Genomic DNA, 20,655 nt, shown 5'->3' on the forward strand with positions numbered 1-20,655 from the left:
CAGAAATTGTAAAACTGGTGCCAGAGTTTTACAGAGAAGGTGAGTTTCCCATCTGATTCAGACTGAATGGATGTATTTAGTTTCTCCTTCCTCCTGCTTTGAGGATAAAAAAGGCTCTAACAGAGCCCAGGTTTGTGCCACAGTGCTGGAGAGCTTTGCTTCTCAAGGGGACAAGGGGCTTACCAGTGGACAGGCACATGAGGATCCATTCCTGGTTCTCATCCTCAGCCACTGCTGGATATTCACTGCTCCTGGCTCCTCCTGAGCTGTGCCAGGGCTGCCATGCCCAGCAGAGGTGAGTAAAGGTGCAAGAATTTCTCTGTGTTTTCTGACAAGGGCTCTGCATGTGTGTGCACAATTCCAGTAATTGCCTCCCTGCTATCTCATCTCCATCTCCTCCAATGCTTTGTTCTGCACACCTGGCCTGGGCTACCTGTGGAGGGGAACACCACAGCCCAAAGGCAGATTACTGAGGCTTTGGAGGTATTTCTACCCTATACTCACATGGTATCACTCGCTGCATCTAGCCCTGCACTTCTGAGCTGGATTCCTCACCAGAATCAGGGCCAGCCTTACTGGCAGCAGCTGCAGCAAAGGCACCTGGTCCCATTTCTGTACCAGCAGCTCATCTCTGCCAAAAACAGCTTGTTCTTTTAGAAAGCTCCCCTGAACTGCCCTCCTAAAAGCACTAACACCACTCCTGGAATGCTGCCACGGTATCCCTGTAAGTGCAAGTCACTTGAAGGCCTGCTGGGGAACTCAAAAAAAGCAGAAGCACATAAAGAACACAATATTTGCCTCAGTGGATTCCTGACTCTTTTCTGCTGAGTGCTGGTGAGCATCTTTGCAGGAGCAAGGTGCACCTGGGGAAGGGTCCAGTTGTTTGTAAACACATCCTTTCAGCCTCTGCAAATTAAAATACAGGGCCAAAGCAGACACCTCTGTTGGATATTTTATTTACCACCCTCTGTTCTGCAGCCCTTGGATGGGATTTTCACCTCCTCCCTTGTGGATTCCTTGGTTATTCAAACTGGTAAAAGAGCTGGTACCAAATCCAGGGCCATTGTCCTGGCAGTGAATTTGTCAGTGACAAGGTGAGGCCTTAATGGGGCTGGCAGCTCTGTGTCCCCTGCACTCACTCTGTGAGTTTTGCTGTGCCCCCCATGGCACAAATACCTTTGTCTTTTTCTAAACACTGTTTTTTCTAAAGACCCAGTCCTCCATCAACTGTCTCTCCATGGCTTCTATATTCTCCATGCCCAGCTGGATTCATTTGCAGGGATTTCATACTTCCTCACCAGTCACCCATAAATATATTGAATATCTGAATGTCCAAAGCCACCCTTATCATTTCCACGATCATTTACTCCTGGGAGATACCTGGATGGGCTCTATGTCCTGCACTGATGTTTCAGCCAACAGTTGCTCTTTCTGTGTGCCTGGGACCTTGGTCCACTGGTTTTGTGGCCATTTCCTGCCCTCTCAGGTGCCAGGGGCAGCTCCTGCCCAGCCCTGGCACTGTTGGTGTGGCTGGTGTGCCCGACGAGCAGTGACCACCAAGCCAGCTCTGTCCTAAAGGCTCCTTGGGTGCAAAGCCCTGACAAACCCCTGCTGTTGGTCTGCAGCTCCAGCCCCTTTTTGGCAAGTAGCCACGGGGCAAGTGAAAACTCCCCAGAGCTGGAGCTGCCCCCTCAGCCACGGGTGCCCCTGGCACAGCTGTGGGGCACAGCTGGAGCCCTGCCACCCCTTCAGGGACCAACAGCTGGGCTGTCCAGGGACAGCAGGACACTGCAGCCACTCCTCCCACGGCGAGTTGTGTAAGTGCTCTGGCAGAGGGGTGGCTGCCTGCCCTCCCTGCCCCTGCCCAGCTCCACGTCTCGCCTATAAATCCCGAGTGAGAGGGACCCTCCCTTCCCACAGCGGAGTGACACAGAGCACAGCTGGCTGGGGCTGGAGGTAAGTGTTCCCAGAGGGCTGAGAAGCCTTTCCTTCCCCCCCTGTGCCACACCTGGGCTCTTCTGAGCTTGGCTGCTTGCAGGGTTAGTGTGGAAAGTGTGGCAGGGTGGCAGAATTGGTATTTCTTGGGTGTTATTTGTAGCTTCTCCTCAGGAAGATAGGGAATCAAATAGCAAAATGTAGGTGGGAGGTGTTTGTGATATAAATTAATTCCCACCATGCAAAAAAAAAAAAAGCCTCCCCCAGAACAGCTAACGTGCTAGTGCTTTCTTGATTTACAAAGAAAAAAAAGCCTCCCCCAGAACAGCTAACAGTGAGCAGCTCATGCTGCTGCTTTCTTGATTTACAAAGGAAAAAGTCCAGGTTTTATTTTAACCTGGGAAAGCAGAGTATTCATTAGGCATTGCTTTATGACCAAAAGTTTAAATAGTCTGGAGAATTTGGTGGGTTTTAGAAACTACTATGTCCAACCTCATTTTTTTACTGAAGACTTTTTTTTCCCCTGATGATTACACCATCCTCTGTGTCTGGTGGGAGCTGAAAGCCCTTCTCAGAACAGAGGGGCTGGTACCACCCCTGGTGACATCCTGCCATGCTGAATAAATCACTCACTTGAGCAGGGTGCTCCCTCCAGCCCTGGGGTTAAACTCAGATGGCAGCAGCACCCCCAGGGCACCTGGATGGGGGTCCTGGCTCTGGAATTGTCCAGCCCAAGCCTGGCTGGCCTTCATCCCTTGTTTTATTGCCTGGCACTACCAAGGATTAGGATCCATTGTCCTCACTGGGAGTTTTGTAGGGCTGGGTGTCAGCTCAGGGGCTGTTGCCTTTCAAGCCCTGCAAGAGACACAAAACCATCCTCAATCCAAGGGGTGCCACACCTGCAGCCCCTCTGTCAGCCCCAGTGGCCATCTCAATGCCAGCCACCAGGGACAAACAGAATCGTTCAAGTGCTTTTTTTTTTTTTCCTTCTGAGAGAGGCAGGGGCAGATCTCCAAAGATAAAATACAAATATTTGCTAGTCTGATAAGGCAGGATAGTTTAAACCCAGCCTGTAAATAAAAACTGGCAGTGAATTGTGGCTCAACTACATTCTTTCAAAGCAGTTTCCAGGGCAGCTGCAGGGTTGTGAAAGCAGCCCAGGGAGCACACTGGAAAAGTGGAGAGATTTTTAAAATAAAGGGGGGGAAAAGAGAAAATTATTAATTAAGACATTGAATCTAACTTGTAAACGGAGAGCCCAGAATGCTGGGAAGTGGAATGGCATTTGGGGGTAGCACAGAGAGAAATTCCCTATGGAGGGCATGGCAGGAGCTGCCCCCTGAGAGCGATGATCACCGTGGGTTTCTTGCAGCCCTGTTCTCAGCCTGGAGCCCGGCACAGCCCGCAGGGATGAGAGTGGCCGTGGTGGGCGCGGGGGTCAGCGGGCTGGCAGCCACCAAGTGCTGCCTGGACGAGGGGCTGGAGCCCACCTGCTTCGAGCAGAGCCAGGACATCGGGGGGCTCTGGCGCTACACGGTGAGCCAGGGGGGCTGTCCTCCTCCCTGCCACTCGGAGATGGACACACCACACACACACTGTGCAGTGACAGCAACGGCTTCTTCTTAGTACAAGTTGTTCTTAAGTTTTATACCCCTGACAGAGCGGGATCTTAAGTCATTAGTTACATCAAACCAGCTTGTTATACTCATTGGACAAAGCAATGTTTGTATTGCGTTTTGTATTTTTGTACAGTATTTGTATATTGTATTTGATTGGTACAAAGCAATTAACGTCAATAATTAATTGGTAAGAGTTTACAACAAATTATTAAGGCACATAGGCTGCTCACTAAGGCACATATCCTCTAAGTATAAATACCCCTTTTGTGTCTATTTTATTGGTTTCCAAGCTAACAGCCTTGCTTTCTTCCTTGCTGTGGATAAAGTCATATTTTATCAATTTCTTCTTCTGTTAGCACAGTTGGTTGGCCTGCAGACCAGCTGCTGAGCCCATCCACACCTCCCCTCGGCAGCTGCAGCTTTGCAGGGTTAGGGGGTGGCTGGAGTGGGTGTGGAGGGCTGTGAGGGCTCGCTGGGTGCTGAGCTGCACCCCTGAGGCCAGGGCAGCGGGGGGACCGTCCCCAGCCCGGGCACAGGGCTGATGCACCCGGGGTGCCACGGCAGGAGCACATCGAGGCCGGCCGGCCCAGCCTTTATCCCTCAGTCATCAGCAACACCTCCAAGGAGATGTCTGCCTACTCTGACTTCCCCTTCCCCGAGCACTTCCCCGTGTTCCTGCCCAATGCTCTGCTCCTGGACTACCTCCGGCGCTACATGGAGCACTTCGGCCTGCGGGAGCACATCAGGTTTGGGGTGAGTGATGGGTGCCCTGCACTGCCCTGCTCCACACCCACCCTGGGTGCCCGTGGTGACTTGTGCTATTTTCAGGGTCCTCCATCAGAGGAGGAATTGATGAATCTGACTCCATGTTCTTAGAAGGCTAATTTATTATTATATTATATTATATTATATTATATTATATTATATTATATTAGGAATGCTATACTAAACTATGCTAAAGAATAGAGAAAGGATACAAACAGAAGGCTACAAAGAATGATAATGAAAACCCGTGACTCCTCTCCTGAGTCCGACACAGCCTGACCGTGATTGGTCATTAAGTTAAAACAATTCACATGAAACCAAACAAACAACCACCTGTTGGATAAACAATCTCCAAACCACATTCCAAAGCAGGGAAACACAAGAGAAGCAAATGAGATAATATTGTTTTCCTTTTTCTCTGAGGCTTCTCAGCTTCCCAGGAGAAAATATCCTGGCGAAGGGATTTTCCCAGAAAATATGACGGTGACAGTGACTTTGCTTCACTCCCACGTTTCAGACCACTGTTGTCAGCATCCGCAAGCACCCCGACTTTGCCACGACGGGCCAGTGGAATGTGGTCACCGAGGCAGGGGGGAAGCAGACATCCCATGTCTTTGATGCTGTTATGGTTTGCAGCGGCAGTTTCTCGGAGCCATCCCTCCCCCTGCAGTGTTTTCCTGGTATGGTACATGGCTGCCTGTGGATGCCTGCTTCAGGGGCTGGGGAGGGAAGATTTAGGGGCTATTCGGGGAAAATCCTCCCTTTCTTTTCTTGCTCGTGCTTTCCAAACCTGCTGGCATCAACAGCAATACTTTCCTGTGCTTCAGCAGCTTTGTCTCTGTGACCCCATTTTGGAGAGGAAGTATCAATTAATTCTGTGTGCATGGGATGGAGGGATGGACCTCCCCGAGACCCTGGTGGCCAGAAATTGCACTTCTTTGCTCTTGCAATTTCTTGCAATTGCAGAAATTGCACTTCCTTGCTTTTTTACGCCAGTTCTCCCAACAAAATCCACAAATGCTGGAGTGCTTCAAAGCTCTGTTTCTTTCTCCCCCGAGGCATCGAGAGGTTTCAAGGGCAGTACTTCCACAGCAGGCAGTACAAGCATCCTGACGTGTTCCAGGGCAAGCGTGTCCTCGTGGTGGGCATGGGCAACTCCGGAGTGGACATCGCAGTGGAGGCCAGTCGTGTTGCTGCAAAGGTGCCACCACCCTGCCACCCCAGGGGTGTGGGGAGGGGGACACAGGACAGCAGCTCAGTGTGCTGTCATCACAGGGACGTGGTGTACAAACAGTCTTTCTGAGCCTGAATTTTTTGGCCAAGAAGCTACCTTGAAAGCAAGCTGGTTTTCTTCTTGTCTCCTGTTTCACCTCCATCACCAGCAGCCAGGAGAAATTAAAGATGCTGTTGCTGCTTTTCCATCTCACGGCTGTCTGCACCGTGCACCTCTGAGTTTCTTTAAAAAGGAAAAGCAGCAAATTCATCACCTGAACCATTGGTTCTTCTCTTCCAGGTGACCATTAGCACCACTCGAGGAGCCTGGCTGCTCAGCCGTGTGTTTGAGCACGGCTACCCATGGGATATGATTTTAAACACTCGCTTTATGAGCCTGATCAAAACCAACCTCCCCGGACCCCTTTCATGGTGGTTGATTAATTATAAGGTGAACCGGTGGTTCAGCCATGAAAACTATGGCCTTCAGCCAGAGAACAGGTACTTCTTGGTGGTCCCCATCCCATGGTGTGGGCAGGGGAAGATGTTCAGCAACCAGCACCAACCAGTGCCCCTCCAACAGGGAGGAGAAAATAAGCTGTAGCTCTCTTAAGTGGTGAAAGATTGGGCATGCTGGAAAAGGCCCAGAGGAGATTTCCTTGTGAGGGTCTCCGGGTAAAGAGGAGAAGGAAGGCTTAAAGCATGGATCAGTTCTGGAAAGAGATGGTTTGGAGAGTAACCGAGTGAAGGGAATAAAGCAGCAGGAGATGTCCGTGAATCACTCACGCTGTGGGACAGGGTGGCATTGGTGACACGTGTCTTTGCATGGAGGTGGGGGGCAGGGCTGTTTGCTCAGAGAAAATGACACCGGGAGGTGTGAGCTGGTGGGAGGAGGAGCAGGGGACCAGCAAGGCTTGTTTGTGGTGCCCCACTCTCAGAGCCCCTGGCTCTCCACAGCTGGCTGGTGCGGGAGCCCCTGCTGAACGACGACCTCCCAAGCTACATCCTGACAGGCAGGATCACCATCAAGCCGGGCGTGAAGGAGTTCAAGGACAACTCAGTCCTTTTCCACAACTGCCCTGAGGAGGAGCCCATCGATATTGTTGTCTTCTGCACGGGCTACACCATCTCCTTCCCCTTCCTGGAAGAATCCATCATCAGGGTGGAAAACAAGCACGCGTCCCTCTACAAATACGTGTTCCCAACCCACCTGCAGAAGCCCACCCTGGCTGTCCTTGGGCTGATTAAGCCCTTTGGAGCCATCATGCCCGTGGCAGAGATGCAGGCACGCTGGGTGAGCCGTGTCTTCAAAGGTAGGGGAGCAAATGTGAGCCCCTCTTATCCCCCCAAAATGCAGCTCAGACAAAACTGGACATGTTTTGTCCCTCCAGCCAGGGACATCCCAGAGCTAAGAAGTTCACAGCAGACAAGGGAGCATTTCCAAGGCATTTCCAAGACTTTCCAAGTTATTTCACTTCAGCTAAGCTACAGCAAGAGGAGTGAGGAAAGAAAGCTACTGGTGTTTTTTTGGGGTTTTTAATAAAAATAGTAAGAATAACCTCATGGAGGGCTGGGTCAGGACTACTCCACAGAGATGAGAAGCTCTGGGGTTTCTTTTTGGGGTGATCCTCTCTGGGGCTTGCACAACCCATCTGACCCCACATCACCTGCCTGTGCCCCATCAGCACACATCTGTAAGAGCAGGAGGAGGTGTGGGTGAATTTGGAATACTGGAGGGCTGGTTTTGGGCAGGACTGCAGCACTGCTGAATCAACTGCCAGCAATGAGAGTTTCCTGCCCTCCCAGGGAAGGGATTCCCATATTTTGCATCACTGAATGAGTTCACACTTCCCTCCCAGGAGTTAAACTCGGCAGGGCACTCTCCCCTCTCTTCCAGGCTTGTGTCAGTTGCCTCCCCAGGCTGTCATGGAGAAGGAAGTAAATGAGAGGAAGAAAAATCAAATCCAATGGTAAGTCATTCCCCAGAGCCCCAGAGGTTTTTTGGAGGATTGAAAAACCTCTGGAGTTTTTGGGGCTCTCACTCTCTGCCTGTTCCCTGCACACATGGCAGAAGAGAGGAGAGGATTCCTGGATCCAGCTTCCCCTTTACTCACTTGCAAAGAGCCAGCGTAAACTTTGATTTAACACTGATATTTTGCCTGTTGGTGACAGGAAGAAATTAATCCAGGGTACTCAAGGCTAAAGCTTGCTTGGGAGTTGGGGAAGAACGCCAGGATCCCCAGGGACTGAGAGATAAAATGGCAGAGAAATTAATGGTAATAAATGCAAAGTAATTCAGCTGGGGGGGAAAAAGCCAGCCCACAAGCAGTGAGGTGTACACACAGATTGTCTCATCTCCCAGCATGGAGACACTGTGAACAGGTGTCTGAGCACACTGGTGTGTGGTTCACAGGCAGGCAAAAGGCTAAGAAGGATTAGGGAATGAATGAGCCAGTCCCAGGAAACTGGGTGATAAATCCATGGTTCACCTAAATAGCTATAAGAGAGTGAAGTACAGAATTGCACGGAATACAATACCAGGCTAAGTGGATGTGGGCTTTTGCAGACCTCTGAAGGTGGGACACAAAGCTGTGAATTCTGCAGAGAAGGTGAACTGGAAGCAATTCTCCAAGTCACTGTGTATTCTTGCAATATTTGGTGGAAATGAACGTGAGGGATACCAAAGGGTGCTACCTTTCTCATGCTGCACATGACTTTTCTGCAAAAAGCAAAGGGATTTGGGTTTGAGGGTTTTTTTGTTTGCTTGCTTTGAAAAAGACCCCCAAACTGGTTTGCCAAAGTCTGCTAACAAAGATTCACCAAGGGGAAGGGGAGGAACATGTGCAGCTTGTGAGTGAGGAAGAGAAAGACTGACTCGAGCCAGCATCACTTTACAGGAGCAGTGTGGTGGCCAGGAGTTGTGTCACAGTTCCCACTGCCCCTACATCCAGTCCTTCCCTAGAGAACCCCGTTTCATTCCAGATGCAATAACTCCAAGGATGCAGAGGATCTCCACCCCAGTTCCTCTAAGCCCTGCTGATACCAACCTTCCTCCTGCCTCTTTCTCTTCTCTGGTTCATTCAGGTTTGGTCTGACCTTTGACGAAGTCCTCAAAACCGAGTGGCTGGTCTACCTGGACACGCTGGCCTCCTTCATTGGTGCCAAGCCCAGCGTGCTGAGGCTGCTCTGCACAGACCCTTGGCTGGCCCTCACCATCTTCTTTGGCCCCTGCTCCCCCTACCAGTACCGGCTGGGGGGCCCTGGGCGCTGGGAGGGGGCACGGCAGGCCATCCTCACCCAGTGGGACCGTGTCCTAAAGCCCACAAGAACACGAGTCCCTGCTGCCTCCTCCAGCTCCTTCCTACCTCTCCTGACTGTGGTGGGATTCCTTCTGCTCCTGGCTGCCGTGATTTTTGGTTTCCTATAGCTTTTAGAGCATGTTTGTTTGTTTATTTTTTGGTTGGGTTGGGTTTTTTTGTCCCGAGGGATTTTATCTCAGGTCAGACAGCTCCTCAGTGTGCACGGGACTGGGGAAAAGGATTTCAGTGGATGGCAACAAACTTTAATCTGCAACCTGCAGCATAAACCTCCCTCTGCTCCAGCTCAACCCCAAGCCCAGCTTTGCAGGCCTCATTATCCAGGGGTGGCAGCCTTGCCCAAGTGTCTGTTGCCCCTCTGCTCCCCTGCCTGCTGCCAGCAGCAGAGCAGGGATTGGTGCCATGATTGTGCCTGGATCACACGAGACAGGATGCAGAGAGGACAAGACCAGTAGAAGTGGTGGTATGTCACAGCAGCAAAAATTATCTGGGAAAATATTCCTGTGATTATCTATCACAGGAATTATCTGGGCTGTGTACACAGGTCAGGCTGTTCCCTTCTCCCAACCTAAACACTGCAACCCCAAAACCCCAGTTGGGGTTGAATGGATGCATCTTTCCAGTTGTGGTGGTTTGTCACACATGAGCCTGTGGGGCTGAGCACTCCTGCCTTTGCTTCCCTGCGTGCCCCACCACTGGACAATCCTGAGGCTTTGTTTTGTGCATGGAGAGACTTTAAATGAATAAAATCTCAGTGGCTGTGGCAGGAGCGTGCTGCAGATGCCTCCCTGTCCTTTCCTTGCGTGCATGGGAAGAGCTGGGGGGGAGAGCCCGTGTCTGAGCCGGGGCTGTGCCACCAATTGCTGTGGGCAACTCACAAGGCTGGGGCCCTCAGGGCTCTCCCTGACTCCCCAAAATGAGGCTGCACATGAGGTGCTCTGTGTCCCACATCCACACCGTCTGCTGGCCAAGGGAGCGCGTTCTGTGATCTCCTGGGGATGCCAAGGGAACACGAGCCCAGCACAGGCACCACAAAAGGACCAGCTCCCTGACTCCCCAAAATGAGGCTGCACATGAGGTGCTCTGTGTCCCACATCCACGCCGTCTGCTGGCCAAGGGAGCGTGTTCTGCTGATCTCCTGGGGATGCCAAGGGAACACAAGCCCAGCACAGGCACCACAAAAGGACCAAGACAGCCCCACGCTGCTGCCTGGCTGCAGCAGTGACAAGTTACAGCGTGGGAGTCCTTGCAAGGGTGTTCCCTTTGGAATTATCTCTGAATTTTCACCTGGCACTGCCACAGGGAGGCTGAGAACTTTCTTCCAGTGCATTTAAGCCCACAGGGCGGGGGAATGCAGGTGTAAAGGTCAGTGGTGCAAGAGCTGTGGCGAGCTGCCTGGACTTCAGCCTTCCCTTCCAATCCACAGCCAGAGAAACTCAAGGGAAATTCGGAGGGCAGAGCGGCGAAGGCGCAGCGCTGTCCTGCAAGGTTTGCTCCTCACTTCTCTTGGGTGGGTTTGGCAGGGTTTAAAAGCGGGCAGACAGCTCTCCAGGGTTTTGGCATTCACTGCTGGCTTTGCCTTGCTGCTGGTGGGGGGAGAGGGGTGTTGCAGGGACCCTCTGGAGTAAAACCATCTGCAGGCAGTGCTGGAAAAGCGGGGTGGCTTGGGCACCCTGAGCTTGCCTGTCCTTTCCTGAAGCCAAAGAAGGCTCCAGAAACGAGGCGGGCGGCTGTGAGCATGTCCTGCCCTGTTCCTGCATATCAAGGACTGGCTCAGGCCAGGCTTGTGAATGCCAAAGGGGTTGTTTTGCACCTCCCTCATTTTTTTCCCTGGCTTTCTTCAGTTTCCTCCAGTTTCTATTTATGTTAACTTACTTTTTGACACAAAACCAATAGAAAAAGTTATAAATTACTCTTTCTGCAGACCCTGCAGTAGCAGTATTTCTTATCTAATCAAACTTCATGTGGGTTCATTTTTTCCTAGTTTCTTTGCTTTCCAGTCAAGCTTGGTGCAGCTCAGTTTACACACCCCAGTTTTGAGTTCCTCTCATTTATACCCAGCGTTTCCTGGGTTTCTTACCTTTTGTATATCCTGTAATCCCAGCCTTGCTTTCACGGAGCTGTCTAACTTCTGAATGGCTGCGCCGTGCTCCTGCTCAGTCAGGCATTGCTTTGCTTTTCTCCCTCTTTTTAAACCCTTTTTGTTTTCAAGAGATTGCTCTTTAATGGGAAGTTAAAAAGGAAAGCGTGAAAACGAGCCAGCTTAGCTGGAGTTGCTTCTCCCAGAGGTTTCAGGATGATTGGGCAGAAGAAGATAGCTGCAACTTCTTTGCATGGGCTAGAAAAGAGAATAAATTGAAGCGGCAGAACAGCGAGGTTTAAAAGTGCCTCCTTTTCCCCCCATGGAGGAGGGAGATTCCTGGACCCAGAGTGGGTTTGGCACAGTAGGAAGGGTAATGAGCAGGATTTGTGCACAGCACTTGCACCAGCAGTGGCTTTCTCCCAGGACAGTGGCCGTGGCTTTCTCCCAGGACAGTTTTCCTTCATGGACACCTGCAGCTGGAGAAGACCAGGGGTGTTTTGCTGGGGTTGGGAAGAAGGAGCTGGCATTTCTGCTGATCCCTGGGCTGTTGTGTTTCCAGCAGCTCTCACACCAGCCTGTCACCTGCTGCAGGCCAGCATGGTCCGGCGTGTGGCCGTGGTCGGGGCTGGGGCTGGGGGCTTGGCCTCTGTCAAGTGCTGCCTGGATGAGGGGCTGGAGCCCACCTGCTTCGAGAGCAGCGCGGACATCGGCGGCGTCTGGCGCTACACGGTCAGTGCCCTCTGCGTTTGTCCCCGGGTTTGTCCCCTTCCTTGGACACTCCTGGACTGCAGCAAAGAGGAAAGGGCGGCCACGCCCTCAAGGACGGCTCCTCCTAACTCTAAGATGGAGAAGGAAATGGAGGGTGCGGGAATTGGATGGAGTTTTGCAAAACAGGTTTATATGCACTGATTGTCATAGTGACAATGTTAGTGATTGTGCCTTGCGTACTTCACTTGCAAAGGATAAACAAAGCCATCAAAGAAGTTTTTGTCCGTTCAAGAGAGACGGGGAAATGTGGGAAATGGATTTGTAGAGAATTCTCAAAAGCTGGTAGAAGGCTCACACAGTGTGTGCATCTGTATGTAAACTTCGAGATAAGAAATGCTGACTTAGAAATGCCATGGAACAGGACAGACATTGCTGAGAGAGAAAGGGAACTAGAAACAAGTTTCAAAGGATGGTTTTGCAAATGAGACTAGATACTTTGGAGAAATAGAACTGTGAAAGATGCACTGTAGTAGGACCCATGAGGGGTAATTTTAGATTATTTGTTTTAAGGCATTTACAGCATGGTGTGGCAAAAGCTGATAGGCCAAGAAACACTTATAGTGTATTCTAATTAAGAATTACTTGGCTTCTGATTGTGATGGCGTGAATTATAACATCTATATTGTCTCACCCTTCACATGAGACTGAAAATGGAACAAAAGATTTTAAACACCTCTCAGTTTCCCCATCTCTGGGTCAGAAAAGAGCTTAATCCAACAGAGGGAGCAGTAATGATTGTCTCCAGGTGCTAGTCCTGGCTTATTCCTTGTACCAAAATGTGAGGAAGAAAAATACTCATATACTTGATGAAAAAAAAGTCTTCCCCTGCACACCTGGAAACATCAGCACTGGCTTCACACAGGACTCCACAGACAACAGGAGGATCACTGTGTACCGCTCGGTCATCACCAACACCTCCAAGGAGATGTCCTGCTTCAGCGACTTCCCCTTCCCCGAGGATTTTCCCAACTACCTGCCCCACAGCCTGGTCCTGGAATACCTCAGGATGTACGCCCGGCACTTCGACCTCCTGCGGCACGTCCGCCTCCAGGTGAGCAGGGACCCACGGGGAGAAGGGCCATGGCTAGCTGCAGACTGGAGCTGGGATGGGACAAGGCCGGGTGCCAGCCCGCAAGGACCACGTGCCTTTTGAGTCCTGAACGCAGCCTTTAAGCCCCAGGTTTTAACTGAGGCTGGTTTAACACAGGCTTGCCCCCAGTGCCACCACCAGGGCAAATGCAGGGTGGGGTTTTACAGCTTCAGAAGTGGCACGCAGCTCCCCAGGGAGCCAGCCTGCTCCCAGCAGCTCCAGCCTTTCACAGGCACATCTCCATCATCCCTGACTGCTGTTCTGTTGGGCTTCTGTACAAGACAACAGTTGTCAGTGTGAGGAAGCGCCCGGATTTCAGCGCCTCAGGCCAGTGGGAGGTGGTCACCGAGACCCAGGGTGTCCGTGAGTCCCACGTCTTCGATGCTGTCATGGTTTGCACTGGCCACTACCAGGAGCCCTACTTGCCATTGGCTTCTTTCCCAGGTAAGGCCTGTCCCAGCAGTGGGGTTCCCCCAGCACCCATGGCTTCCCCTGGTTGGATTTTGCTGTGCAAGCCTGCCTGCTCCATGAAGCCCCCACACTGGAGCAGGCAGCACCCTGACCCCATGGAAATGGTGGGGGGCATTGCAGGGAATGGGAAAAACACCTTGTAAAGGTGCAGCCAGGCTTTCTCTTAGTATTTGCAAAGCAAGACTGAGCTGAGGAAGTACAGGGGACCTCCATGGGCTCCTCAGCTGCACGCAGAGGTGGGAGCAGGGAGAGTTGGGGGCTGCACAGGATCTGGGCACAAGGCTGGGGTGAGTGAATCTGGCAGTATCTGGCAGTAGGAGATGCTCCCTGCTCTCTGCCTAGGCATTGAAAGCCGCTTCAAAGGCCAGTGCCTGCACAGCTGGGAGTACAGAGATGTGCAGGCTTTCCGAGGGAAGCGCGTCCTGGTGGTTGGCATCGGCAACACCGGCGGTGACCTCTCCGTGGAGCTGAGCCATGTGGCTGCCAAGGTACAGCTCCATGGTGCTCCAGACAGGGCCTCTGAGAGCCAGTGTCCCTGATGCCCTGTGAGGGCTGACCTAGAACAGAGACTAGACGGAGCTAAAGAATAAAATAGAGATTTATTAAGAAGAGTCAACAGATCCACTTTGGGCAGCACAACCCAAAATGGCCACAAAATGCACAACCAGTCATGAGGTCTCTCACTTTTATAAGTTCTGCTCCATTTTTATATTGGAGTTAATTGTCCAGTTCCAGCTGTAGCCCACGAAGTCCCATCCTTCTTGTTTTTCTCTCTTCAGTCCACATTGTTTATGATCTTGGGCCTGAGATTTGGATCATTTGTCCTTGGTCCCCAGCTAGAGAAGGAATTGTTTTGTCTCCCTGCTCTGTGCAGAGAGCTCACCATCCCCTAATAGGAAGCCCAGACTTACACACTAAAGCAGAACAGAATCTGAAAAATAGAAAAGCTAAAACCTGAGGCATCAGCTCAAGGTACCTCAGGGAGCTTTGCCCCCAGGTTCCTCAATAAATTTCACTTCTCAGTGAGGGCATTTGAAGAAGTTTTGTGACTCCTGGAGAGTTTGGGCCGCCTGAGGACTGGCAATTGAGCAGCTGTGGGCCCTTTATCAAAGCCACCCAAGCTGCTTGGTTCATCTGGATGTCATCTCCTTCCCTTGGGTTAGCTCTGTGTCGGCTCAAGTGCAGGAGATGGGATTTGCCACTCAGGGCAAAACCAAGGAGATGCCTGGGCAGGAGGCTGAGACCTGCCTTCCCCCCAGGTGTTCCTCAGCACCAGGAGCCACACGTGGGTCGTCAGCCGGGTCTCACACCATGGCTTCCCCTTGGACATGGTCAGCACCACCCGCTTCAACTCCCTCCTGGACTGGCTTCTCCCATCAGCCCTCACAAGGAGGATCAAGTTTCGGAAGTTCAATTCATGGTTCAACCACACAAACTATGGCTTGGCTTCCAGCAAGAGGTGTTTTTTCTGATTGTTTTGTTGGGTGCTCAGGAGGTCTTCATAATATGAAATGCTTAATTCTCAGTTTTGGGGGATACTTGTGGAATAGCAAACCATTGGGGTTCTGACCATAAAAAAAGTCATTTTAGGTCCCTCCCAGATACTAACACCACTGCCCTCTTTTCCACACTGCAAGCTCCAAGTTTAAGATGATTATCAATGAAGAGCTGCCGTTCTGCCTCCTCTCTGGGACTGTGGTGCTGAAGCCAAACGTGAAGGAGTTCACTGAAAGCTCTGCTGTTTTCGAAGACGGGACAACTGAAGAAAACATTGACGTGGTGCTCTTTGCCACGGGCTACAACTTTTCCTTCCCCTTCCTCGAGGAGTCCGTTCGCGGCGCCATCGACGACAACCGTTCCCTCTACAACTGCGTCTTCCCTCCCCAGCTGGAAAAGCCCACGCTGGCCATCATTGGCCTGATCCAGCTGACAGGCTCCATCATGGTGGGGTCAGAAATGCAGGCTCGCTGGGTGACAGGGGTCTTTGCAGGTAGGAGATGGGGGAGATCTTCTGGGTGGGAGGTTTGGGTCAGCCTGACCTGCTGCCCACAGAGCTTAGGGCATATTTCAGCTCCATGGGTAGCCTCTGTCCACTAGCTGCATCCCACACCTCAGGAAAGGTGCTGGGATGGTGGGAAGGGGCTGAACATGTCCTCTTAAGGTGCTGCTGGAGCTCGCTGGTTTCTCTGTTCTCAGGCTGGAACAAGCTGCCTCCCCCCAGCAGGATGATGGCTGAGGTTTTGAAGAGGAAGCCACCAGTCAAAAGGTGTGTGAGGCTCCTGCAGTCAGGATGAGATGGGTTCTGTGTGCCAGGATAAACTCAGGGTAGGGGGGGACTCAATGGCAGACACGGGAGGGACCTGCTCAGCACACCCAACTCTGCATTTATTACCTTGCCATCCGCATTGAGCTGGGAAAATGCTCCTGTGGCTCCTTTACGAAGCAAGACACCATAAGCTTCTCTGGAGCAGTTCATGACAAGAGCAGGGCCTGCAGCTCCCCTTCCCTCCCTTCCCATCTCCTTTCCTCCATCCCTTTCTCTCCCGTTCTCTGGAGATCCCCCTCTGCCAGGCCTCCAAGCCATGTCCTTGTTCCCAGCACGTCAAGATGAAGGTTTGGTTTCCTCCAGACTGAGGGTGCCATCTCGTGGCTTCTCCCTCCCAAATCCAGGCAGTGGGGAGAGCTGAGTTCCATCCAGATTCCATCCAGAACCCCGTGGAGCTGGGCAGTGTGGGTGGGGGATGGCTTGTGTCACTTTCTGGCAGGTCAAGGTGCGTGTCCCACCAGGCCGCTGTGTGTGTGGGAGCTGACAGCCTGCCTCCTTGGCACTGGGATTTTACAGGAGGTGTCCACAAGGATGTGGGATGGATGATGATGGAGCAAGGAGGGGACCTCAGGGTTGGGTCTGCCAGCAGGGCAGGGCTGGCTCATGGGACACTGCGGAAAAGCTGGGACAAAACAAGGCCACGGGGTTATGACCAGGAGCCCCACTGACTGCACCATGGTGCTGTTACACAGAAATATGGAAATTTCTGTTACATAGAAATATGGAAATTTCTGTTACAGAGAAATATGGAAGCCTGAGGTGCAAGGGGAAAAAACTTGAGGCCGTCTCAAACTTTTCTCAAGCAGATCAGCACGTCCTCCCTCCTGTGAGGGAGATAAGGTTTCAAGCAAAAAAATCCTGGAGGTGCCTCCCAGCATGGGAAGCTTTCTGCATTTCCCAGATTTCCCCAGTCTCCTTGGCATCCTTATCTCTGAAATTCTACATCTCTACTTCTTGAAATCAGCCAAATCCACACCCCTGAACCTCAGGGAAGGACATAGCAGGCTACTTGTGGCATTACAATGATGCTACTGTTAAGGTAGAGCTGATTTTGAAGCCACAACTATGCAGCAGAGACAAAACAGGTTTCTGCTTATCCCCTGCCCCGGGGAACTGCTGGCACCAGCCCCACGGAGGCTCCTTCAGTGTCTTTCGCTTTGTTTGGGGCTAAGAGAGCCGAGGCCTTTGCTGCCCATGGAGCTGGGAGCTGAGACAGGATGATGCCACCTGACTTTTATTTCTTCCTTCCCATTTTAGGAATCCGCGTGAGAGGGAGAACCTGAAGATGAGTTTCATCAGCTACGTGGACAAGATCGCCGCGTGCGCTGGCGTCAAGCCCAGCGTGCTGAGGCTGCTGCTGACAGACCCCCGGCTGGGCCTGGCCATCTTTTTTGGGCCCTGCTCCCCGTACCAGTACCGGCTGGCGGGCCGGGGCAGCTGGAGCGGGGCCAGGGCCGCCGTGCTCACCCAGTGGCAGCGCTCCCTGAAGCCGCTGAGGACGCGGCCGCTGCGGGACGGCTCCGGCGGCTCCTGGGGCTGGGGCTGGATGTGCCTCCTGGCTCTGCCAGCTGCTCTCACGGCAGCTTGGCTCTTCTCCAGGCACCCCCGGCCGGGCTGGAGCCCCCGCGCAGCGCCCCGGCTGTAGGAGGAACCCAGAGAGGTGATGTGGGGATGGAGCGAGGCTGTGCCGGGTGATGCCAGAGGGCTGGAGCTGGCACCAGCCTGGGGCTGAGTGTGCCCGGCCACCTCCTGCTGATGTTCCACCAGGGTGACACAGGGAGTTCACCATTCTGAACTGCTGAGCATGAGGCCAGCCTTCCTGCCCCCGCTCCCGAAATTTGGGCAAGACCCACACCTCCCTGAGATTTTGTGAAACGTGAACTGTCGAGAGCTACTGCTGTGTCTGGTGATTTTGGGACAGGAAGGAGGGAGCCACAAATAAACCTCACAGATCTGCTCTTTGCTGGTGGCTTTATTAATGGTTTATTATCAGGGTGTGTGAAGAGGATCCCGAGCTGTGGCAGAGGGAGACTCTTGCCCTTGTATATGTATAATCCATCCATTGTATGGATAGAAATATCAACAAAGAAGGTGTATGCGAAAGATTATATATGTTAATATATTGATATATAATAATAAATTATACATACAGCGACAAATCCAAGCAAGCAGGCATCCCTGACATTGCCTGAGCAGCCTTAGAATTACAGGGAACCTTGAATTCCTGGGATGGGGACCGGGATGGAAACTGGGATGGGACCAGGATAGGGCTGGGATGGGGCCGAGATGGGGCCAGGATAGAGCTGGAACAGGAACCTGGATAGAATTGGAACAGGACTGGTATGGGAACCAGGACAGAACCGGGATGGGGCCGGGATAGAACCGGGACAGGACTGGGACAGAACCGGGATAGAACGGGAATGGGGCCGGGATAGAACTGGGATGGGAACCAGGACAGGACCGGGATAGAACCGGGACAGAACCAGGATGGAATGGGGATAGAACCGGGATGGGAACCGGGACAGGACCGGGATAGAACCGGGACAGGACCGGGATAGAACCGGGACAGGACCGGGATGGGGCCGGGATAGAACCGGGACAGAACCGGGACAGACCCGGGACAGGACCGAGATGGCGCCGGGACAGAACCAGTATGGGAACCGGGACAGACCCGGGACAGGCCCGGGACGGGGCCGGGATAGAACCGGGACAGAATCGGGATAGAACCGGACAGAACCGGAACAGGCCCGGGACAGGACCGGGACAGGCCCGGGATGGGGCCGGGACAGAACTGGGACAGGACCGGGACAGGCCCGGGACAGGACCGGGACAGGACCGGGATGGGGCCGGGACAGACCCGGGACAGAACCGGAACAGGACCGGGACAAACCCGGGATGGGGCCGGGTCCGCGCTGCCCCGCCCTCCGCCCTGCGCCGCTAGGGGGCGCACCTGTCCCCGGGAGCCCGCGCGACTGCGGCACGGCGCTGTCACGTGACCGGCGGCGCGGGGGGCGGGCCCGGCGGCTCGCGCCGTGCGCGGTGACGTCAGACGTCGTTGGCGCCCGGCTTGGCCGCCCGCCATCTTGGCCCCTGTGTGCGAGCGGCCGAGGCGGCGCGGCCGCGCCCCGCCGGGCTCAGCCCGGGCCGCGCCCGGGGCCGGCGGGAGAGGCGGCGGAGCCGGCGGTGCTGCTTCCTTCTCCCGCCCTCTTTTTCGCTCCCCGCTTTTCTCCTTTTTTTAAGGGCGCTTGGTCTCCTCTTTCCTCTCCTCTCCTTTCCGTGCCGTGCTCTCTCTGGGGGCTCCCGGAGGAACGCGGCCCGCCCTGCGTGCGTTCGCGCTCCGTGGCCGCTGTGGTTCTGCGGGAGCCGGGGGGATTGCAGCCCCGTCCCGGGGTGCTGGAGGCGCGGCCCCCCGCTTTCCCCGCTCTGGAATTCCCATCCGGGCTCCTTGCACCGTCCGCCTGCGGTAAAAGGCCGTCCTCGGGTGGTTCGGTGCGGGGCTGGGTGAAGGGAGGCATTGTTTGTGCTCCCGGGCCGGGATTTGTGGGGCTGGGGTGTTCCCGTGGGTGGCGTTCAGGGGTGGTGGGAGCGCGCTGAGGTGACACGGCTGAAATCCACGCAGTTGGTCTGCAGCGGGCATAATCCAGGGATGCGGGGATTGAAAATTTTGAGGCTAAAAGATAATTTCCAGTTTGGGCCCTCTTCCTGAGGGAGGGGACATGCACGAGAGCGTGGTGGTGGGCCTTGAATGGAGCATCGTGGGTTTTCTTCCTTTCTGTGTTTCACGTGGGTCTTCTCTAAATATATTCTTTGGTGGAACGTCTTGAAGTCAATATCTTCAAGGAAGGGCCGTTTCTCCTTGTTGCCCTAATTATTGGGGTTAAATAGGTTTATTGCTGGAAATTTACAGTATTTCCAGCAGAAGGAACAGGGCTGTGATTTTTAATAGTTTTATTTCCTGTGCAGTGAGGCACCTGGCCTGCTTGGTGGCCTTCTTAAAGAACAAGAAAGAACAGACAAGAAACTGCTTTTGAAGGGGCAGGAAACAGGACATGATCTCATTTGTCCATGTATGAGAAACAAAAGGATTGACCTTAAATACTGACTGCCAGGAGCTCCGTGTGGCTGTCAGGGTTTTTTTAATTCTGTAGTCTAGAGAATTTTGTTTCTACATTCATTTTGTGGGTGTTGTGGGGCAGCTCTGCAACTGTTTTCTTGAGAATAAAGACTCTCAAAGTTTTGGGAGTTGTGTGAACTGGATGAATATTCAGTGGGAAGGTGCTTTGGTGATGTGGGATTGAGAGGTCACTCTTTGAACTGAAGTGAGGGCTTGTTTCTCTCTTGGGCCACTGCTTGGAGAGCAGGATTGAGGCTCTGTCTGGCACCTCCAGCTCTGCCTTGCTGGGTGCATCCATTGCTTGTATGAAGCTCTTGGCTTTTGTAGATAATAGCCCATGAAATATGTATAATTCAATATCCAGTTGCTTCTGTGAGTCTTGGTAATGTAAATATTCTGTGTCTTGGCAGTTTAGTAGCAATTTATAAAATCTTTGCTCTCATTTAGGCTTTCCATAATGGGAGCCCTGGTTTTTTGTAGAGCAGAATGTTACATCAGTCTCCAGTTTTAGCTTGGGTTCCTGGTCCAGTGCTGTGGATTTATGGGATGCACCTTCCATAGGTCCTGTGTCCTTAGGGAAGGTGAAACAGGCCCCGGTGAGCAAGGGAGGGATGATGCAATTCCAAACCCCGTGGGTTTGGGGCTGTCTGAGTGAGTGCTGGGTGGCAGTTAAGAGAAAGAATGGAAGTGAGAGCAGGATTCTGTTCTGTGGGGCCCATTTCAGCCAGGTGTCCTGCAGGACTGGGAATTCCTTTGTTCCAGGCTGATTTCCAGGCTGAGGAATGGCAGGGATGTGAGAGAGGGTAGATGAATACCATATAAGGGGTGGTGTGGATAAAATGAGCAGATCAAAATCTTGCAGAAGAGTTCAAGCCTTGCAGGGTACTCTTACAGAGGAGTAAAGCCTCGAGTAGTGGATTGGGGACGTGAGAGAAGGAAAAACACTTCTCTTCAG

At 52.8% G+C, this 20,655-nt stretch overlaps 3 protein-coding genes across 16 annotated transcripts in view; all 3 read left to right on the forward strand.

The window, feature by feature from the left end:
- Positions 1 to 267: 267 nt before the first annotated feature.
- Positions 268 to 9,627, forward strand: FMO1 (flavin containing dimethylaniline monoxygenase 1). 2 transcript variants are annotated; one of them, XM_039730345.1, is made up of 9 exons: positions 268 to 295; positions 3,308 to 3,471; positions 4,119 to 4,307; positions 4,837 to 4,999; positions 5,378 to 5,520; positions 5,833 to 6,032; positions 6,489 to 6,844; positions 7,429 to 7,501; positions 8,616 to 9,627. In XM_039730345.1, the coding sequence occupies exons 1-9, from the start codon at positions 283 to 285 to the stop codon at positions 8,956 to 8,958; spliced, it is 1,644 nt and encodes a 547-aa protein (XP_039586279.1). In that variant the 5' UTR covers positions 268 to 282; the 3' UTR covers positions 8,959 to 9,627. The 2 variants fall into 2 exon arrangements, with proteins under 2 accessions (XP_039586279.1, XP_039586280.1); XM_039730346.1 differs by lacking the exon at positions 268 to 295 and adding an exon at positions 1,812 to 1,956.
- Positions 9,628 to 10,114: 487 nt separating this feature from the next.
- LOC120512266 (dimethylaniline monooxygenase [N-oxide-forming] 4-like) lies at positions 10,115 to 17,667 on the forward strand. 3 transcript variants are annotated; one of them, XM_039730355.1, is made up of 9 exons: positions 10,115 to 10,336; positions 11,523 to 11,660; positions 12,562 to 12,750; positions 13,071 to 13,233; positions 13,603 to 13,748; positions 14,520 to 14,719; positions 14,898 to 15,250; positions 15,457 to 15,526; positions 16,844 to 17,667. In XM_039730355.1, exons 2-9 carry the CDS (start codon positions 11,529 to 11,531, stop codon positions 17,229 to 17,231), a joined length of 1,641 nt encoding a protein of 546 aa, XP_039586289.1. In that variant the 5' UTR covers positions 10,115 to 10,336; positions 11,523 to 11,528; the 3' UTR covers positions 17,232 to 17,667. The 3 variants fall into 3 exon arrangements, with proteins under 3 accessions (XP_039586289.1, XP_039586288.1, XP_039586287.1); XM_039730354.1 differs by having other exon boundaries at positions 11,491 to 11,660; positions 16,844 to 17,666; XM_039730353.1 differs by having other exon boundaries at positions 10,116 to 10,336; positions 11,494 to 11,660; positions 16,844 to 17,665.
- A 1,162-nt stretch (positions 17,668 to 18,829) lies between these two features.
- PRRC2C (proline rich coiled-coil 2C) overlaps positions 18,830 to 20,655 on the forward strand; it is a 68,952-nt gene continuing 67,126 nt past the window's right edge. For 5 of the 11 annotated variants that reach the window (XM_039730367.1, XM_039730366.1, XM_039730365.1 and 2 more), the window contains exon 1: positions 18,833 to 19,049. The gene's annotated coding sequence lies outside the window, so the exon portion shown is untranslated. Of the gene's footprint in view, positions 19,050 to 20,655 lie in introns of all 11 variants that reach the window. The other 6 variants (XM_039730363.1, XM_039730370.1, XM_039730368.1 and 3 more) reach the window with 4 other exon arrangements.

This window comes from Passer montanus, unplaced genomic scaffold (genome assembly GCF_014805655.1).
Source record: "Passer montanus isolate IOZ18808 unplaced genomic scaffold, ASM1480565v1 scaffold71, whole genome shotgun sequence".
Classification (NCBI taxonomy): Eukaryota; Metazoa; Chordata; class Aves; order Passeriformes; family Passeridae; genus Passer; species Passer montanus.

Excerpts from the sequence above, each read along its gene's own strand:
- FMO1 (XM_039730345.1), top strand. Across the intron at positions 3,472-4,118 it reads GGGGGCTCTGGCGCTACACG|GAGCACATCGAGGCCGGCCG; the intron begins GTGAGCCAGGGG and ends GTGCCACGGCAG. Across the intron at positions 6,033-6,488 it reads GGCCTTCAGCCAGAGAACAG|CTGGCTGGTGCGGGAGCCCC; the intron begins GTACTTCTTGGT and ends GGCTCTCCACAG.
- LOC120512266 (XM_039730355.1), top strand. The coding sequence starts at position 11,529 with ATGGTCCGGCGTGTGGCCGTGGTCGGGGCTGGGGCTGGGGGCTTGGCC. Across the intron at positions 14,720-14,897 it reads GGCTTGGCTTCCAGCAAGAG|CTCCAAGTTTAAGATGATTA; the intron begins GTGTTTTTTCTG and ends CCACACTGCAAG. Across the intron at positions 15,527-16,843 it reads AGGAAGCCACCAGTCAAAAG|GAATCCGCGTGAGAGGGAGA; the intron begins GTGTGTGAGGCT and ends TTCCCATTTTAG.